Here is a 19,041-nt window from a genome sequence, read left to right as displayed (position 1 = left end):
ATGCTTGTACCTGTTGCAGGAAGGCAATGAGCTGACAGGTGCCCCATTTGTCTGGTTTGGGCAGGTTGATGTCCTTCAGGTACAGCACCAGTCTCTCGCAGTCCTTGGGGCGGTACACACGGCCTGTGTTCGTGCTCAATACCATGCACGTCTGACTCAGCTTCTGGAGAACATGGCTGGGGTTGGTCTGTGCACTGCAGTGGACTGTCGCCACGGACGTTGACCTCAGGTTCTCAAAGCTGTGGTGCAGCAACAGGCTGGGAACAGCAGGTGAGTTGTGTTTAATACTGTTTTGATCAACATATCAGTAGTTACAGAGGTTATCTTGAAGTGGGAAGAAAGTCCAGAGTGATAAAGGTCTTAATATCACAAAGGTCAAAGGTCAAGAATTACAATCATGAACAAAGTGACATTCAACTCCATGATGCTAAAAAACACATTCCAAGATTTAAAAAATAAACTGGAAGCATTAGACTTTCAAGTATGATGTTGAAGATTATTAACGATATCACAAAATGACTATCTCCCAAAATGATACATAATGCAATATAAATAGATGTGTTATTAAATTGTCCTTGAACAAACTTCTGGATTATGACTGAAAACCAAACAGTCATAGCTTGTAACAGAAAAACACAAGGTTTCATACAAATGCTAGTTTGCAAGTCCAAGGCTCTTGAGAACTGATATTATCAGAACCAGCTATGGCATAAAATGTGGCAATGTTACACTAAAAGGTCAGTCCAAAATAAAATGAAGACTAGCTGAGCTCCTATCTTGTACCCCTGTGAAGTGTGTGAAGTTGACAAAGAGAGTTATCTACCCTTTGCCGCATCCCTCTGGGCCAACAAGGATGAAGGGCTGCTTGTTGTCGAGGCTGAGCCAAGGGGTGAAGTAGTCGAGACTGCGCTGCACATCCCCTGTCCTGATCACAGGAAGTGAGGAGCCAGACATGAAGTGATCAGCTGATGGGATGTCTGGCACCTGCAACAAATATTTCACCATATCACATCAATGGACAACTTACTGACAATATATACTACCTGAACCTTTAGCCACTGCTTAAAAAACAATTTCACCTAAGTGCAGTCGATACTGATTTGGGCCCAATTTCTCGAAACAAACTTAAGTTTTAACTCAAATCTCAAACTGAGTTTGACAATATGAAACAGCTGAAATTTTAACTCAATTGCATTTTTTAGACTAAAAAAGTTCAAACAACTAAAGAAATCTGTCCCCCAAATTCAGATTGTCTACTATGTTTGAGCTGGATACCAATTTCCTTTCATTCTGGAAAATGGGTGTTCTTGCATTTTCTCAGATTTGAGCAAAAACTTGAACTTAAGTCAAAACTCAGACTTAAGTTTGTTTCGAGAAATCGGGGCCAGGTTTCACAGACCTAAAACCTTTTGAAAGTGGCTACATGTAAATGATTTTCTCAGTTTCCTGCAATTGAGGTGGAATGATTAATCACCATAATAAACATCACAGGTATCATGTTAACACTTTTGTTTTATAACTTTATCACAGTCCATAATAGCTCAAATTTGTTAGGAAATATGTACAAACAAACACAACAAACATGGAACAAACATCTGGTTCAGGAGAAGAAAACTGCAAACACCATGTAACATTGGTTGACAAATGTCAGATCAATTCAGAAGCCATCCTAGCTGAAACTAATGCTGCAACACATAACAAACTGCTAGCAACTAGCAGGTAACAATCTGAAGCTCAACTCCTACCACTATACCCACCCCTTGGATGTAGGCCAGCACCTGAAAAAGTCAGCTATGTTGACAGCACTGGGTACAGATGTATGGATAGGGTACTGGTGAATTGGAACAAACACAAACAGGAACGTGTCAACAGATGAGACCTGACGGGACTTAACCCCAAAACATTCAATAATCTGTGCTCTATTGAGAAATTGTAATCCAATTTAAAACTGCAATACATTGCTTTACACAGTAGTCAGCAATATTGCAAAAGCATCAAGCTAATTTGTATTATCAAGTATGGCCAGGCAGATCACTGATGTGACAACCCATGAAAATTCATAATGCATAGATCAATGCCATTGATCGACCAGATTTGATTATTTACAACCCCTGCTTTACATCTGACCAAATAAGTTTTCCCCTTTGACAGTTTGTCTTCGTCCTTGCATAAACACAATTAACAATGGGATACTCAATATAGTGAGTTTGCATTACCACCCAAAACTGTAAGAGGATGTGGTACTCACCTCAAGGCTGTATGTCTGTAAGCGGCCAAGGCTTTCATCATAATATGTGTCAAGGGGGCGTCGACTGTCAGGGGGCATCTCACCACACCACGAGAACACCTGAACATGGCAATGGTTACAATACATGTAACGTCCACTCAAACAACATAATACTTCAATAAGTTTTCTTACTGTTGGCTGCAGACTTGAATGGATGTATTGAAATTACCCTCAAAATCTTGTATGCACTTGACAGTTTTAGAATGGGAGTACATATGAGTGTGACTATGCATCATTATAAAACACGTATGTGACACTGTTATTCAATGTGGAACACTGCTGTATTTGTATTACATGGTCACTGTGTTTCTAGTGACTTTCACTAGAGGACAGAGGTCTAATTTTGATTGGGAGTAGGACTTTTCTGGAAAGATCTGGAGCATCTGGTAGATAAAAGTCCAGAGTGCTGTTGTACAAAACAACCTTAGCGCTAAGACGACCTTAAGTTTATGTTATGGTATGGGAGTTGAGATCACCTCAGCACTAAGACTGCTTTGAACAATGGCACCCAGGAACAGAACATAAGAGGCATTATCGATTTGATTTCATGCTGAACAAGAAGACAAAAACATCAATATCCCTTTCAGGGGCAATATACTCATCATGAATATGTCTACGATTACATCAAATGTTCTGGCATGTATACAGCGAAGTGGAAGGAGATTACGGAAAGATTTTAAAGTTCTGCTCCAGAAAGGAGCACTACAACCAATATCAAAGAAAAAAATTGTTGCCATGGAAACCAAGAAAATATTTTACTCAGAAATCGAAAACAATCAAAAGGCACTAGTATATCACCAGACCTACCTATGAGCCAAGTCTGCTTAAGAATCATCGAACGATTTTAGAGTTCTGCTTTGGGAAAAGAGCATTTCCCCTAATTTCTGTCAATGTCAAACGTCCTGCCATGGACATGCCAAAAATATTTTAATCAGAATTCCGGAACTACTAAGAGGCACAAGTACACCACCAGTCCTAACAATGTGCTATGTTTGGTGAATAAACGTTATTTAGAGTCCTGCCTCGGAAAAGAGCACTAACACCAATTTCAGTCAGTTTCAAACTTGTTGCCATGGAAACGCAAAATAATATTTTATTTGGAATTCCAAAACTACCAAAAGGCAACAGTAAACCACAAGATCTATTTATGTGTCATGTTGGTGAAGGAACAGTCACCGAGTTCTGCCCCAGGAAATGTGAATGGACGGATTCAGGGATGCAAAATGTGTTGTTCGAAAAAAAAAAAAAACCCAGCTAGGTGAAGATCACTGTTCACCCTCTTCCCACCCAAAGTCTATTTGGGAACTGGACCAGTGTTCCAGCAAGGTAAAAATAAAGCCAAGTTCATACCTCTTTGGCAAAGTCCTCTCTTGTTCCCTCGCCCAGGTTGCCTCCAAGGCCATGGATGAGAGAGATGGAGAAGTGGGCCTTGTTCTTGATGTCATGCAGATGTGACAGGCCATTGAGGACATTTCCCACAAGACTTGTGTCCACAATAAAGTCATTCTGTGTGAGGTGAAAGAAAAAATGACAGATGACAAAATCATTTCAGGTTTTACCAATGATAAATAGACAACCATCATATACATTATGACATTTTTGCTTCTTATGCCATCTTCAGTGACACAGTGCCAACTCACCTTCTTCAGCACCCAGTCCAATGCCCTGTAGAAGTAGTCCTCAATCCAGCCACCCACTAGACTCTGGTCAGCTTCAGGTTGGGAGCCTAGCCACGACTTGACGATAGCTTTCACATCAACATCCTCGTCGCTGAAAGAGTAAACAACCACACATTGGAGGTCTCATGTTGGTGATTTGAGATCAAGTGCTCTTGTGTTACTGAGCACATGACACCCCAGTCTTAATAGGAATTGATGCTGCAACTATAAATGCAAAAGCACTCTCCTTCTGTGTGCACTCAACCAACTCTGAGGCATACATAGGAGTACTTGCACAGAGCGACCTCGGCTTAGTGATGAATGTAACTAAAAGACTGAAGATAGTTTTAGCACTAAGATTGCTCCATGCAAGCAGCCCCTGATGTCAGGTTGAGTATTGTTATGTGGCTGCCATCACTTGCTACTGAACAACTGAACCTGCAGAAATTCAGTGGAAGAAAAAAATCAACTAAATCAGCATAAATAAAATGCAAATATATGAGCTGCAGAATTGTAAGCATACCATGCACCTGGTTTTGGAACATGACATCTGCATCATATTGGAAGACTTTATCAAGCGAAGTACTCATACAGTCTGCGTGGCCTGACAGCACATCTGACTAGTTATGTTGACTTACCTGAGGAAGATCATTCCCATTCTGGAAATGGTGGCTGGGGAAGCACAGCTCAGATCATGGGTCTCAAACAGGAAGTTGACATTTGGACCAAACTGGATTCTCTCCCCTGATGGCATTGTCAGGAGTCGGTTGTCGTCAAGGACAGAGTTGAGAGACTCGATCCACTCTGGGTCAATGTCACCATCACAAACAATCCATGACTGGATTTCTAGAAAAAAAAAAAAAAAAAAAATACAAATCCTCAAGAAAGATAATTACAAATCTGAAAAATGAAAATAATTTTCCACAAAGAACTACACACATCTGTATGTGCATATATTATCATAATGAATTTTGATGAAGGCAAGAATGTAAAGATGCACTCTTGGCATACAACTTTGTGGCTCTTGAACCATGTGTCCGTTATTCTACCACCTACCTAGGTCAAGCTGACTCACCTTGTGGTTCTCGAACCACCTGTCTTGCACTATATGTAAGGACACCATCTGTCCACTCCCGAGTGTCCATGTCTATCTGACCCAGCAGCTGTGTCCGAGGCATGGCCTTGGGGTTCATGACATACTGCTTCACCTCCTTGTTCAGCTTGTTCAGGGCGAGGCGAAGCAGCTTCAACAGGATGGTCTTGCCCGACCCACTCGGACCCACCACAACCACGCCCATACGCTGACGTAGCTGCTCGTACAGCTCGAGGGCCTTCTTGATCTGTAACCCATGTGTAATGGTGATGCTTCATTTCATGTATAATGGATGTCAGAATCAGTATCTTTTACTTCATCACAGAATGTGACAAACATGTAATACTGAAGATCGTTTCTCAAGGATCTGATAGGAACATAATGAATACACAACTCATAGTGAAGTGTTTCAATTAATAGCGATGTTGCCAATCGAGAGTTATACCCCTTCCATAAGACATATCAGGGTATGCAGCTGTTTTGAATGACCACAGAACTCTGTACAACATATTATCCCTTAATCTGGAGTTCTCAATGTTTGCTACTCAAGTTATCAATGTTTACTGCTGGGAAAGCTAAAACATACACATACAAAATTTAATGCTATTAGTCTTCTTCATGTAAAAATGAATCATTTAATTTAGGTTACATGGATACACAATGCCAAATATTGTACCCATGCTTCATACCACACAGGACAGCTGTACTACTGAAAATGGCTATGGGCCCAGATCTTGTACTGGTGGTTTAATCATCGGGGCCCTAATGTTACCTGATTTTCATTGATGACCAGGTTCAGTTCCTTGCAGATCTCTCGTATTGCCTCAGCCAGTTGCTCATACTCAATGTCCTTGAACTCCACATTGGGGAAAACATCCCTGACAAGGGAGTCAAAGCGTGAGCTGTCCGAGAAGGTCAGTTTGGACAGAGTGTTGATCCTCAGAGCTTGCACAACCAGTTTGGTTTCCAGAGTAGAATCGACCTTACCTAAATAACAAATCAATGCCAGTTTTATCAACATCCGTTCGAACAGTGAGCGAGTATGGTTTTATGTCACTTTACTGAATAATACCAGCAATATCACAGCTGGGGACACACTTCACACATTATACCCATGTAGGGAATCAAACCTGAGTCATCAGCATGATGATCGGATGCTTTCACCACTAGGCTACCCCCACCGCCCCTATTTGATCAGTAGCTTCCCACACAGCTTTGTTTCAAGATTGAGGAAGTTAGTGAATGAGATTAAATTTTGCATGTTTGAAACCATAACTAGCAATTCCTTAACCTGATATATCTGTGGTTAACAGACACCTATCCACCTGTAACTGGGTGCAGAGACAGCTGGACTTTTGTTAACATTGCTTCAACTTCACAATTCCCATTTGGTGTTAACCATTGTATCTTCTTTTCCTTTGTCATCACAAAAATACTAATTAATAAAACAAATTGAACATGAAACCATCAATAAACCGATCATGCGCTAAGCCCACTACTTCAACTTCACCATTCCTATTTGGTGTCAATCATTGTATCCTCTTTTCCTTTGGTGTTCACATGTCAATAACTGATCATGTAAAAACACGATAAGATGGACATGTCATCACAAAAATACTAATTAATAAAACAAATTGAACATGAAACCATCAATAAACTGATCTGATATCATATGTTATGCCCACTGGCTGTTGCCACACTTACCTCCCTGAGCCTTCTTAGCTTGCTGCAGCAAATTGCCACACCCCCTCAGTACTGTCTTCAAGGCTCTTAGTCCCCAGTCATAGTGCTGCTGGGGGGTCAACAACTCCCTGGACACGCAAACAGGCAGTGGTATACACTCAAGCTCACTTCTAAGAATAAACTTGTGCATTTGTCTCATTATATACTCACAATTAGAAGTTGGAGATTTAACAAGATGAAGATGCATCTGTCAAATTGTCTCCAGTAAGATGCCTTACATATCGAGATATACAAGATTTCAACTCTTTGTTCATTTCAATTTCCCTTATAACATGAGTGAGTTAGCCTCACTTGCGTAAGTACTGCAACAGCATTATCATATTTCAAACAATTTGATGGTTTGTTTTTGTTTGTTATTCAACAATTTAACAAAACACTCTCCCAATTATATGATAGTAAGAGCAGAGAAACCAGTGGTCAATATCATGAACAACCATTCATGTCACATCTAATTGCCCACTATTTCTGTGGACCTATTCTGACACTTTGTCCCTACAAAGAGACTCCATAAAAGGAACAAACCCCTGTCCTTAGTGTAAGACAAACGCTTTAATCATGTGAGTACAACACTTATACACTCACTTGGATAGATTAAAGATAGCCACCAGCTTCCTGCCGAGACTCTTGCCCTGTTTGAAACCCTCAGAGAAGAGGATGACCTCAGCAATTTGTTCGTTGTCAGGTTTAGACATGGCTACTGGTCGGAACAACTGTTTGAGATTGTCAGGGAGTTTCTGTCGGCCTCCGTAGCCCTTCCCAGCTGGGTTCATTGTGATGAAAATGCCAGAGTTGTGATCAATGTTGATCTGTTCAAGAAGGAAGAAGAGAGTAGATAAGAACAATGTCAGAAATATCATATCTTACTGTTTACATTTTTCATCAGCAGCATTAAGAAATGCATAATGCATGTTGTTTTGTTTCTTCAAACAGCCACGTACACACAAAGCAGTAATGGAATGACAATTTCACATTTTAACTGACCAAGCCACTAAGAAGGAAGTCACACATAACATAATGAACTACACAGCAGCTATGTTGGAGTGAGCATAACACAACAGAAGAAACGGTACCCATAACCTACATTCCATACATAGTGAATGAAATGGGTTTAATGCTGCTGTTAGCAATATTCAGGCAATATCACAGTTCTTGACTCCAAAGACGGGCTTCACACCCATATTTAGAATGATGTGTCCATGCAATAACAAGCAGTGACGTCATTACTATTAGGGACGATGTTAGTGAAGTAAGAAGTTAGTGACCAAGCTGGAAGCATCCAGAGACTCACATTTCGGTTGAGCAGCTCAATGCCAGCAGCCTTGTTCTTGATGGCGTCCTGAATGACTTGGATCTGCATGGACACTGCAGACAACACTGCCTCCTCAAGTCGGTTGAACTCATCAAAGCATCCCCATGCTCCACACTTGACCAAGCCAATGAAGATCCGGCCCATGGACTTCACATCAATACCCTGGAACACAGACAGTTTTCAGTTACATGGCATCACCAGTCACATGTCTTGCTACAAAACCTCTCATTGTGCTCATGTACAGAAAATGTCATTTATGACTGGAAAGCCGATAGACAAGAATGTTAGTGTAGTGAATTTGTTTAGGTCTAGTAAAAATTGCTGACGTATTTACATTAACGATGTGTACTGACAATGACATTAAGTGATAAGTTGGGGCTAATCTACTTTCGAGGTATTAGACACAGACATGTATATGCAGTTGGTGAGTTAGCAAAATGTATGACAAAGACTGTACACAATATCTAACCTAATACAGTTCAATGTAACATCAGCTTAATATACAGTACAAATAGGTGTGAGAGAGTCTGAGTTCAGTGTGAGGTATTGCAATGTTATCACCTTGTATCAGACATGACAAAGCCTAAAGTCATAGAAGTCACAACACTGAAAAACCCACCACCGTAGGACAAGTGGATAGCTAACATAACAAGGACCTAAACTGAACCAAATATTAGCTTCACCCCATCACTAGCAGTCCCTAGAGTGACTAGCTAAAAATACAATAAATGACCAACACCTACCTCATCACAGTTGAAGACGAGGACCTGTCGACCAAACAGCCCACCAAGAGCCTTCACAGACTCTGTTTTCCCTGTTCCAGCCGGGCCATACGGGTTACCTCCTAGACCCATGTGCATACCTACACAACAACATCTCTTAAGTAGTACACAAAATACATGTGGTATTGTTGGTGGTGAAAATGATTTAAACAAATGCAGACTGATGAAATTAATTTCCCATACTTTTTAAATGCAAACAAATTAACATAACTGTCAAATATCACACATATTTCCATATCGTTATCATCAGTTTTTTCAATTTTTTCTCAGGTGAACCAAATGAATACAGAGTATTTTTTATTTAAGTAAAGCCAAAGGTCATAGGTTTGTCTGCTATTTAATGCGGCACATAGCACAATTCACAATTTGGGGATGTAAATGACTGAGCCTGAACTAGACAATCGAGTGACTACTATTACAAACATTGTTCCATTACAGTGGGACATGATAAAAAGCAAACAACAGAGTCACTGAACCTAACCTCCTTGTCTTAGTAATTTCTGCTCAAAACAAACATGGGCTATATATTCTGATCAAGGGTCTGTTGAGATTCCCCCTACCTTGTGTGAGTGTGAGGTAGCACTTGTCTGTCAGTGGTGTGTGGACCAGCTTTTGAGCATTGCCCTGGTACTCATAGGTGTACTCAAATTCAGAATCCACCATCTTCATGCAACACAGCCCATCACGTCTCAGGTAGTATCTGTAAGATACACAGATCTTACCTTTCATAACCATGTCTAATAACAACTGACTTATTAATACGATTCATCACCAAAACAACCTTTCAAGAATATATTTGCAGTATTTATTGGTGCATGAACAAAGTGGTGCAGTTCAAACCTTAAAAAAACCTATGTGCATAGGTATAAAGAAGACAAGCCCAAAAATATTTACAGGAAAGCCTTGGAATTCAACCCCAAATCATAAGAATATGGAACACCTCAGTGAAGAAATTCTAAACACTGGGGACTAAATGCTTAAGTGCTTCACATGTATGTAATACTTTATAGAACTATGCGAACTTTCTTTAAGAAATATCATTAAACTTCTATCAAATATTTCCCACATGACTAATAGTCCATGCATGATGCTGTTACATGGTGTAACCTCTCCCTTTCCACAGCATGCCATCCACTCCAAATGTCTCACCCATCAATCCCTCCAAACTTTGGAGGTAAACTCATGTAACCACATGATGTAACCTCTAACTTTCTGAAGCATCTCATCTGCTCCGAATATCGACCACTCCCCAACTTTGGATGTAACCTCTGCATTTCACAAGCATGTGATTGACTCTTACTGATGCTCCCTACAATTAGCTTCACACTAAGGTTTCACCTGAGCTGTTTCTGCCACTGCCATTCCTCAGTGCTCTTGATGCCACTGTTCATGAGAACATTGACCACGTCTATTGCATGGATGGTGTCTAGAATGAGAGCCTTGAGCTTCAGCTCCAGAACATGGGCTTCTCCTTCCTTCCCTGCACCGGCAAGATCCACGCTGGTGTATGACTCCAACTGATTCTCTATCTCCGCCAGGAAGGACCGCAGTCCGCCTCGCTTCACTGCCTCCTCACAGTTCTCAGTGAAGCGGATCTGTTCCCCTAGACACAGGATCTGTAAAAGCAGGTAAATCAGGTAGGTTATAATAAAGGAACACACAGACAGGAGTGTAACACTTGTTAATGGTTACAAAAGAACATAACATGTCTTTTCATTAAGGCATTGTGTAATTATGAGATTCATTAGATTTTCTTGTACATGACAAAACTGGAGATCATACAGAAACAGTTGGATTGCCATAAGCTTGGGTGCAATGACCTCCCAATGCACCATTATACAATATTTCAGTTATATCATGGCATGCAAGAGGAAAGTGGGAGGGAAGCCCAGCATGGAAAGTGCGTGAGGAGTCAGTGAGTGAGTGGCTACCCTAACACCCCATCACCATCTGTGATGTGCTATGGTTGCTTCACATGTTTTACCTGTGATGGATAACGGTTGGGGTCAAGGCCACTGGATTTGTTGTCCTTGAGACACTCCCTCAGCAATTCTTTCAGTGTGTCCTTCATCTCCTCAGCAAGTTTACTGAGCCAGACCTAGTCAGGAATGAACAAACATTAATAATTACTTCAGCCTGCTTAAATACCACACACAAAGCTCCAAAGAGGTATTGCTGCAATGAGAAGGCACTGCTCTGGAGCGATGTCATTGCTACCACAATGTCCCAGTCAAGTGACACAACTCATCTCATCTCATCAAGCTGGCTATCAGAATGATACTGCTTCTGCTAAGAGAGCTGGACAACTGATTTAGGAATATTAACAGAATCTCAGTGTTGATATCAAATGTACCAAAACTAGCAAGAAGAGTTCCAAAACAACTTGTTAATTCTCAGAATTTAAATGCTGATATCAAAATACAAAAGGGTGAGATTCACTATAGACATGGTATGGTGATGGTAATAGCCAAGCCTTCAAGCAGGCACTTAAACATTTAAAGAAATCACTAGTGAAGTGATACTTCTTTCCCAATATTAGAACAAACAGTGTGTTGTGTTTTCTCTCAGGTAAGTAAACATAACCGGTAACAAATACTGTCACCGCAACATACCTCAACCTCTGGCATAATCTTGACCTTGCGTTTGAGAGGAACCACCTCCCCTTCCAGGGACTTCATGGCCAGGATGTGCTGGCAGGTGTCATCAAACTGTACAGAGTGTATTCCAGCAAACAGCTTCTTCAGGTGGGACTGGATCACATTGGGGTTAGTTGACTGGCCCAGAATCTCCAGCAAGTCATCATCACCGATGAAGTAAAATCTTGGGAAGAGTGAACGCTTCTCCTGGTAATGGCAGAAACATTGAGGTGTGGATGGAGAGTGCAGGTTTTGACCAGAATATGGCTGCAGCAGTCATGATTAAATGATGTAATATAATTCATTGATGGTATTAATTTATTGCTCTTTGAATGGATTTTCTGTTTAGGCTTACCTCCATTTATAAAATCTGATTTGATAATACTATAAATGCAATTAACAAGTCATTCAAGTAAAACACAAATTTGTCAATGGCAAGGACTTCTCATAAGCTTCTCATAAAGATAGGACAAATAATGGCTCAAGTATTTCCTTCTGAATCCAAATATGTGACAGACCTGACTGTGACTCTCAACTTTTAGTAGCAGGACGTTCAGACAGTGAACTTACACTCTCCATAAATCATTCTTACAGATGATTGTTCTATGATTATACATAAAGATTGGAACTAGGTTTCAATGGATTTCAATGTCATCGTGGCTTCTAAGGAAGTGTTTCCATTGTTCCTCACCTCCAGAAACTCATTAAGGGACTTCTGGCACCTCTGCAGCTGGTCCAAACTTGTGGAGAGCAGATTCCGCAGCCCTGCTTTGCTGACCAGTGACAAGACACGGTTGTCTCGGTGTACGTCCATCATAATGTTCCTGAATTCAAGGACTCAACTCTAGAGGTTCCTGTCTTTTTTGTTTCTGTATTGATGCCAGCAATACTTCAGCTATTTTAAGTTAGCCTGACAATAATCCAGTCTGGAGCAGCGAAAACTAGTGACTGATATTATGAACATGTTGTCAGGATGCAATTTCCAGACAAGTCAATGAGTCTGATGAGTCGATACATTAACTCACCTCTTTCAATGGATCTGGGTGGACATGTCCAATCCAAGAATTTCCTTGGTGGGATCAGGTTAGGCTCAATCAAAATTCAATAAAATAATAAAATATATGAAGTTCTAGATGAGGTTGATCACACTGAATATTCTGTTTCTAAATCTCTGAAATTACATCACACAATGTTTACACTGAACAAACCACATACCTGAAGTCATCATCGACTCTCTTGAAGCGACCCTGTTCTCGAGGCAGAGCTCCACGCCCAAAGATGGGTTCAAGGTAGACCCATTTCCTCTGTATCTGGTTGAGGTTGTGCAGGAACTCATCTAGGTCTGCCAGACGCTGCTCCCACACTGATGCCTTGTCTTCAAAACTCTTGTAGTATGGGGAGTCTTTGAGGGACTGCAGCAAGCACTGGTTGTCTCCCACCTGGAGGACAGACACAACTCAACATAGACATGTGTGAGACAGACAAAGTTTGATCAGTAAAATGAATTCAAAGCTACACATTACTATAGCATGCTATGGAGAAAAGCTAAAGCTGACTGACTAATTTAAGATTCAAACTCAAACAACGGGATCCTTAAATTGGAAAGGGGAACAGAACAACCCTACATAAATTAAGGATCTTTTCAAAGGGACTGAAGCACCAATGTCCCTCCAAGGAAAGCTTTCATATCTTTAAAAGGAAAACTGTTTAACTTGGTAGGGCATCCTGAAAACGTACAATTAACTATCAAGAAGACAAGGTAATCAATATACCCCTGCCCAATGGATCCCGTTTTTCAACTCCACTATGACATTCATGTCCTGAAATCTCATAATACATTTGTTTTCTCTTCTATAACAAAACACATGACAAGGTAATAACTCTGAAACAACTTGTAACACTGCTACCACTTACACACAGCATCAAGACATCAAGTCCTGATAACACATACCAAATTTGGCTTCCCTGTCTATAACAGTTTCTGAGAAAATCTGAATGCTTTATCTCTACAGACAGCTTAAACCTATATCCCCCAGCTTCATGGTGGAGGATAATAAAGTCATTTATCATCCAAAACTGTGTTCCACAATAGATATCACTTGTGTGAGATCAGACCTTTGACAGTAGATTTTGCACAATGCCCTGACAATGCTATGACATCATGAACTTGATGACATCACAATGCTATGACATCCTTGCACTGCAAATCTAATGCTAGTGTTGTGTTCAGAGATGTACATTTTTCACTGAAAACTAATGAAGAATCATTTTGGATGATAAATAGAATCTCAACCTTGTGTCTACTATTTCAATTATATCAACACTCATTGATAAAAGTAAGGTTCCTTTATCAACTCATGTTGATATATCTGATATCAGTAGACACCTAGGTGGGATTCTTGACATATTCAAAGCATTTTTTATAAATCTTTTAAAGTGACATACGTTTTGTGATCCAACACATGTATATGTCAATGAACTCAAATCAAAACTCACCTGATTGACAATTTCCTTCCATTCCTTGATGACATGGATGGTATTTTTGTTGCTGTCTTCATATTCTGTCAGTGCAAACACTGCCCCAGCACCCCACAGTTCCAGCTCTCGAATTGCTTCACGGATTGTTACCTCCCCTTGAGCTCTCTGGTTCAACTCCTGCAGTCAATACAAATCACAGAAAGATAGAATAAATGTTTTAGATTACACCAAATAAAAATGACACATCCCCAAAGACCCTGAATGGCTTCAAAGCAGATGAAAACCTATGAATATATAAGCATGAACAACTAACCTTCGACAACACTTTCATGCAAAGCCTCCCATGTGGAGACTACCACTGACACAGTCCCTTTCCTTATCTTAAGGCATGATTTACTACATAATGGACCTTAACACCCTTAGAGTAAATTTGCTCTAATCTTGTAACAAAAGATGACCTTGAGAGCATCTGCATTGATGATGATGTTGTCGCTGACAGCTAGGATGTGCCCGAAGGTGAGTTTCTCCAGCGTTGTTCCTTTAGGCATGTGCAGGAGTCGGAACAGCTCCAGCCAGTGATCCTGGGACAGGGGTTCACCTCGCACCCACTTCAGCACTGGCAGCACGTTCTATTGACAGAGTACCAAAAAACATTAAAGCCTGTCACCAAAGGTCAACAAAAGAAACCACACAGCAGTATTCTTGTAAAGCGATGGTAACATCCCAATAATCTTGACATTATAACCATATTTCTAACACCCAGTCCCAGCCTACCTTGTACTTATCAATGTCCTTCTGAAGTCTGACTGTCATGGTGGTGGTTTCCTCTGACTTGAGTCTCTCGTACCAGCCACCTAGGAACTCCTCAAATCTGTAGGCTTTGCTCCTGGAACACACAGCAGCATCAGTCAGTGGGGCTGCTACATTTGGAAGGGAACTGAATGAATCCAGTTTACTTGATTAAATGTAACACTGCCTGTTTGGATGCCTTATAGACTTGCATGGTTTCCAAACACAAATTTCAACCCACTGTTTTGAAGGATGTTTTCACAGAAACACCTACAGTTAGGACATTTGTAATAATTACTTGTGATAATTACCACTCACACAAAAGGTCCCCCTTCTCTGTCCTTTCCTGGCTGGATAAACCAAAGTGAGAGACACATCCAGTGAATTCCTACCTGAATGATATCCAATCTTCCTTGGCCAGTTCCTGCAGTCCACTATTAAACTCCTCATACAGTTTCCACATGCTCTGATAGTTCTTCAAGTCACTGGCAATCTCATCCACGATAGACAAATCAGGCTGTTCCATCTCAAAGTGCTCACAGTCAGACCTGAATAGGAAATATGATTGGTTGGTCTAAATATATCTACTGACAATTGCTGGACTGCATTATATTTATGACACCATTTGACTAAAAGTGCATATGCATTCTATTTTCTGCTCCATGAGGAGTATACAACCTGACACAGCAGTCACACAACCATAGCATACTACTGATTACCCATTTTCTGCTTTGTGAAGAGAAGGGCATACAGAAGAAATCACTTTAACCATCTAATGACGTGACATGACATGGACTGCTTGTTTAATGAGCATTCAAGAAGTTGGTGAGTTAAAAATGAAACATACAGCTTTATGGATTACAACTTCCTGTTTATTACGTTTAGCAACGTTTACAAGAAGTTGCAATCCATAAAGCTATATGTTTCATTTTCGACATTTTGACAAAATGATCAGTGAGAGGCAGCTTGAAAATGAATATCATTGACACAACAGGTCTATATACAGTGCGAGTTATTACTAGTAAATGCTTTGCAAATCAGGCCCCATCCTATGACAACACTGTCTGCACAATATGACATCATATTAAGTATGTCCTGGAACTTTCATCTACACATGACATTCTGATCCTCTGGGTAATCTCCACCTTTAACAACAAGCATGGGGTATGTGGCTAGTTGGGACTACCCAATACACAGAACATACCATCTAGTGAAGAACAACACGCAGTCACTGTAACACTCACATGAGTTTTGCTTTGGTTTCCATCAGTTCCTCAAACTCCTGCTTCTTCTCATTGATCACCTGGACAGCCTGCTCACACTTTTGTTGGTCACCCTCCAGGGCATCATCGCCAGGCTTCAGCTGGTGCCAGCGGGCGGAGAACTTCTCCACCTCCTGCTGGAATGCCTTCACCCGAGAGTCCACATTGCTCTTCATCACCTCCACCTACACAGAAAAATATGAAACAGTGTGCTACAAGGACATTGTGGTCCACGGAAAGTACATCCTAAAAATGTGATTAGGAAACCAAGTCCTAACTGATCATACACTAATCATCGCAACAGGGTTATTCACAAGTTTGTAGCTTGTTTTTGTTTTCTTGATAGGTAGTTTAGTTTTTTATATCACACTAAGCATTATTCCCGCCATATAGCAAAGATCAAATCTGGACCAGACAATCCAGTGATCAACAGTAAGAGCATCAATCCATCTAAAGGGAATAAGATGATGTGTCAACAAGTCAGTGAGCATAACCACCGCATCCCATTAGTTGGCTTTAAGGACAAGTATGGCTTGTGGCTTGTAAACCTAGAGACAGACTAGTGAAATTTTCTTGTGGACTACTCTGCAGCTACTGTAACAGACCTGTTCCTTGACCATCAGCTGGTGGCTCTCCATCATCAGCTCAAACTTGTCCCACCGCCCTTGTAATTGACTCAAGGACTCCACTCCACCACCAGCCACTGACCGTAGTAGCTTGTTCTTGGACTCAGACTTGTTAAACAGGGGCTGTATCTGTGAGGAGAGAGTGTCACATAGGTGAGTGAATCAGTGAGTATGGTTTATTACACTGCTTTTAGCAATGTTGCAGCAATATCATCAAAGGGACAGTAAAAATGTGCTTCAAACGTAGCCATGTGGGAATCGAACCTTAAAATGACATATTGAAATAATTATCATTCATTTACTAAAAGCAGTGCTTCAAAAGTGTTTGAAGGGGATGGTAGAATACAGTCAATACTATTCAAAACATATAATAGTAGAATGTAAATAATCAAACAGTGGCTGATAGCATGAGCAACAACAACAACAATGCACAATCAGCCAGAGCCTAGATTTTAAAAGCTCTGTTAGTGTTGAGATAGTCGTAAGTGCCATACATTAACATTAACTTACGACTATCTTAGTGCTGAGAGAGCTTCGAAAATCTAGGTTCAGGTCTCCATGGAGACCATTATAAAGGCCATTATAAAGGAGATACATCCTTACATACCTCCTTCTTACTCTTGCCAAACTCTGCATGTTTGGAATTGGCTTCACCAATCTCCTCCACTGTGTTAGGACGTTTGGACAGAGTCTCCATAGCGGTGTTGAGGAAGGAGTCAATCTGGGTGACCTCAGCCGTGATGGACTTCCTCAGGGAGTTGAGCAGAGCATCAAACAGTCGTTGGATGTGATCATCGATAACAGCTTTCACCGGCGTGGTGTTGACAGTGATGCAGTCCACCTTGATCTGACTGTAACAGAGTGAGTGAGGAGGGTTTCACACTGATTTGTAACTATCACAGACCATCAAACAACTGTATGTTAAAATGCATGCATTTACCACTATGAACATTTCAACCAGATACATGTTTCTGCAACTGAATAAGCACCTAACCTAAAACCTGAAACAGAACAACACTAAAGACTAAATGAGTGTCCAAGGAAACAATACAATTGAAGCAGAAGTCATAGTGACAGCTGACAGCCTAGTGCACTCATATCATATCCACCTGCAGTAGATAGAATGATAGTAATCCAGACAGTTTACCTGGGTAGCTTCTCTGCATCCCTTCCCCGAGTCTTGAGAGCCTTGAAGTTCTTCTCCCAGTCGGAGATCTCCACCAGGTTGTCTAGCACAAACTGATCCAGATCCAGACTGCCCAGCACCACCCAGTCCTGCCCACAACACATGCACTTAATGGTTGTGTCAACAACAAACTGCTTTAAAACATAAAACAACAGTTTGCTACCACATACTTATGGCTAAAACACCATGCAGAAGACTGTCAAAACTGACAGTCAGAGGAACCCTTTAGAGCACAAAACTGTACCATTTTCCCAAACATTCATTGTACCTTAAACTGGTCCATGACTGCATACAGCCTGTGTAGGAGAGCATTGCCCTTTTTGTAGCAGGTGACAAAACCCTCTGCATTGCGATCAATCATGGCAGGAAAGATGAGATTCTCTGTAGTCTCACCAACACCCTTGAAGTTGTTTGGAATGCTGATGAACTTCTTCAGCTCTCTGAAATACTTAGCTTTCACTTCTTCAAATGGGGGACGGAACTGGAGACGCTGTTGCCTATGATGGGAGAGATCAGTTACTAGTACCTCAGACTTAAATGTATCTATCAAGATTAACGTAACTGACTCAGTATGAATCACAACACAATGGGAATTATCTCCGGCAAAACTTTACTGGGCTGGTCCATAGGCATGATAGGTTTAAACAAATCCAAAGGAAACCACTGGATTACCAAACAAATATATGTGAAGCAATATGAAGACTGAAGACGATACATAGCAATCATAATAGTGAGTGTGTGAGTTTAGTTTTATGCCACCTTTAGCAATATTCTAGCAACATAATTGCGACGGACTACAGAAATGGGCTTTGTGGGCAATCGTACCCAGGCCTTTGGTGTGATGAGCAAATGCTTAAAACACTATGCTATCCCAACACTCCCAGATTCAGATTGAGTGAGTGAGTGTATAAATGTTTCCGAAAGTCAGCAATATTCCAGCTAGGGCACAACAGCCTGCCATCAAAGGACAAGCAAACCGACAGGTGATCACATAAAATGGTGAGCCAATAAGAGGATATAAATTAGGTGACCCCCCTTGATAATACAATCTCCTGTTAGGAGGACTTCCTTCATACTGAACATGTTTCCAACAAAGACAAAATAGTTTACTGGGGCTAGCCAGTGTATGAAAAGAAGGCTTCACAGTACTGAGAAAAAATGACAGCAAGACTAACAGTTTCAATTTTCTTTT

The 19,041-nt window shown here is 40.8% G+C and overlaps 1 protein-coding gene across 2 annotated transcripts in view; it reads right to left on the bottom strand.

Annotated features, from left to right (window-relative positions):
• Positions 1 to 19,041, bottom strand: part of LOC137274304 (cytoplasmic dynein 2 heavy chain 1-like) — a 76,676-nt gene that overhangs the window by 32,166 nt on the left and 25,469 nt on the right. For both annotated transcript variants that reach the window (XM_067807440.1, XM_067807441.1), the window contains exons 15-41: positions 18,118 to 18,346; positions 17,811 to 17,938; positions 17,271 to 17,514; positions 16,643 to 16,792; positions 16,020 to 16,222; positions 15,168 to 15,323; positions 14,761 to 14,872; positions 14,445 to 14,615; positions 14,005 to 14,163; positions 12,724 to 12,947; positions 12,200 to 12,332; positions 11,485 to 11,715; positions 10,857 to 10,970; positions 10,211 to 10,488; positions 9,433 to 9,572; positions 8,834 to 8,952; positions 8,070 to 8,252; positions 7,364 to 7,587; positions 6,743 to 6,849; positions 5,811 to 6,025; positions 5,021 to 5,285; positions 4,584 to 4,791; positions 3,928 to 4,057; positions 3,638 to 3,793; positions 2,249 to 2,347; positions 824 to 984; positions 11 to 257 (exon numbers count right to left, since the gene is read on the bottom strand). In XM_067807440.1, the coding sequence (XP_067663541.1) occupies positions 11 to 257; positions 824 to 984; positions 2,249 to 2,347; positions 3,638 to 3,793; positions 3,928 to 4,057; positions 4,584 to 4,791; positions 5,021 to 5,285; positions 5,811 to 6,025; positions 6,743 to 6,849; positions 7,364 to 7,587; positions 8,070 to 8,252; positions 8,834 to 8,952; positions 9,433 to 9,572; positions 10,211 to 10,488; positions 10,857 to 10,970; positions 11,485 to 11,715; positions 12,200 to 12,332; positions 12,724 to 12,947; positions 14,005 to 14,163; positions 14,445 to 14,615; positions 14,761 to 14,872; positions 15,168 to 15,323; positions 16,020 to 16,222; positions 16,643 to 16,792; positions 17,271 to 17,514; positions 17,811 to 17,938; positions 18,118 to 18,346 (4,786 nt within the window). The remainder of the gene's footprint in view (positions 1 to 10; positions 258 to 823; positions 985 to 2,248; positions 2,348 to 3,637; positions 3,794 to 3,927; positions 4,058 to 4,583; positions 4,792 to 5,020; positions 5,286 to 5,810; positions 6,026 to 6,742; positions 6,850 to 7,363; positions 7,588 to 8,069; positions 8,253 to 8,833; positions 8,953 to 9,432; positions 9,573 to 10,210; positions 10,489 to 10,856; positions 10,971 to 11,484; positions 11,716 to 12,199; positions 12,333 to 12,723; positions 12,948 to 14,004; positions 14,164 to 14,444; positions 14,616 to 14,760; positions 14,873 to 15,167; positions 15,324 to 16,019; positions 16,223 to 16,642; positions 16,793 to 17,270; positions 17,515 to 17,810; positions 17,939 to 18,117; positions 18,347 to 19,041) is intronic.

The sequence above is a fragment of the Haliotis asinina genome, chromosome 2, assembly GCF_037392515.1.
Source record: "Haliotis asinina isolate JCU_RB_2024 chromosome 2, JCU_Hal_asi_v2, whole genome shotgun sequence".
Taxonomy (NCBI): Eukaryota; Metazoa; Mollusca; class Gastropoda; order Lepetellida; family Haliotidae; genus Haliotis; species Haliotis asinina.
Note: the sequence above shows the minus strand (reverse complement) of the source record. Positions and strands in the feature narration are given on the sequence as shown.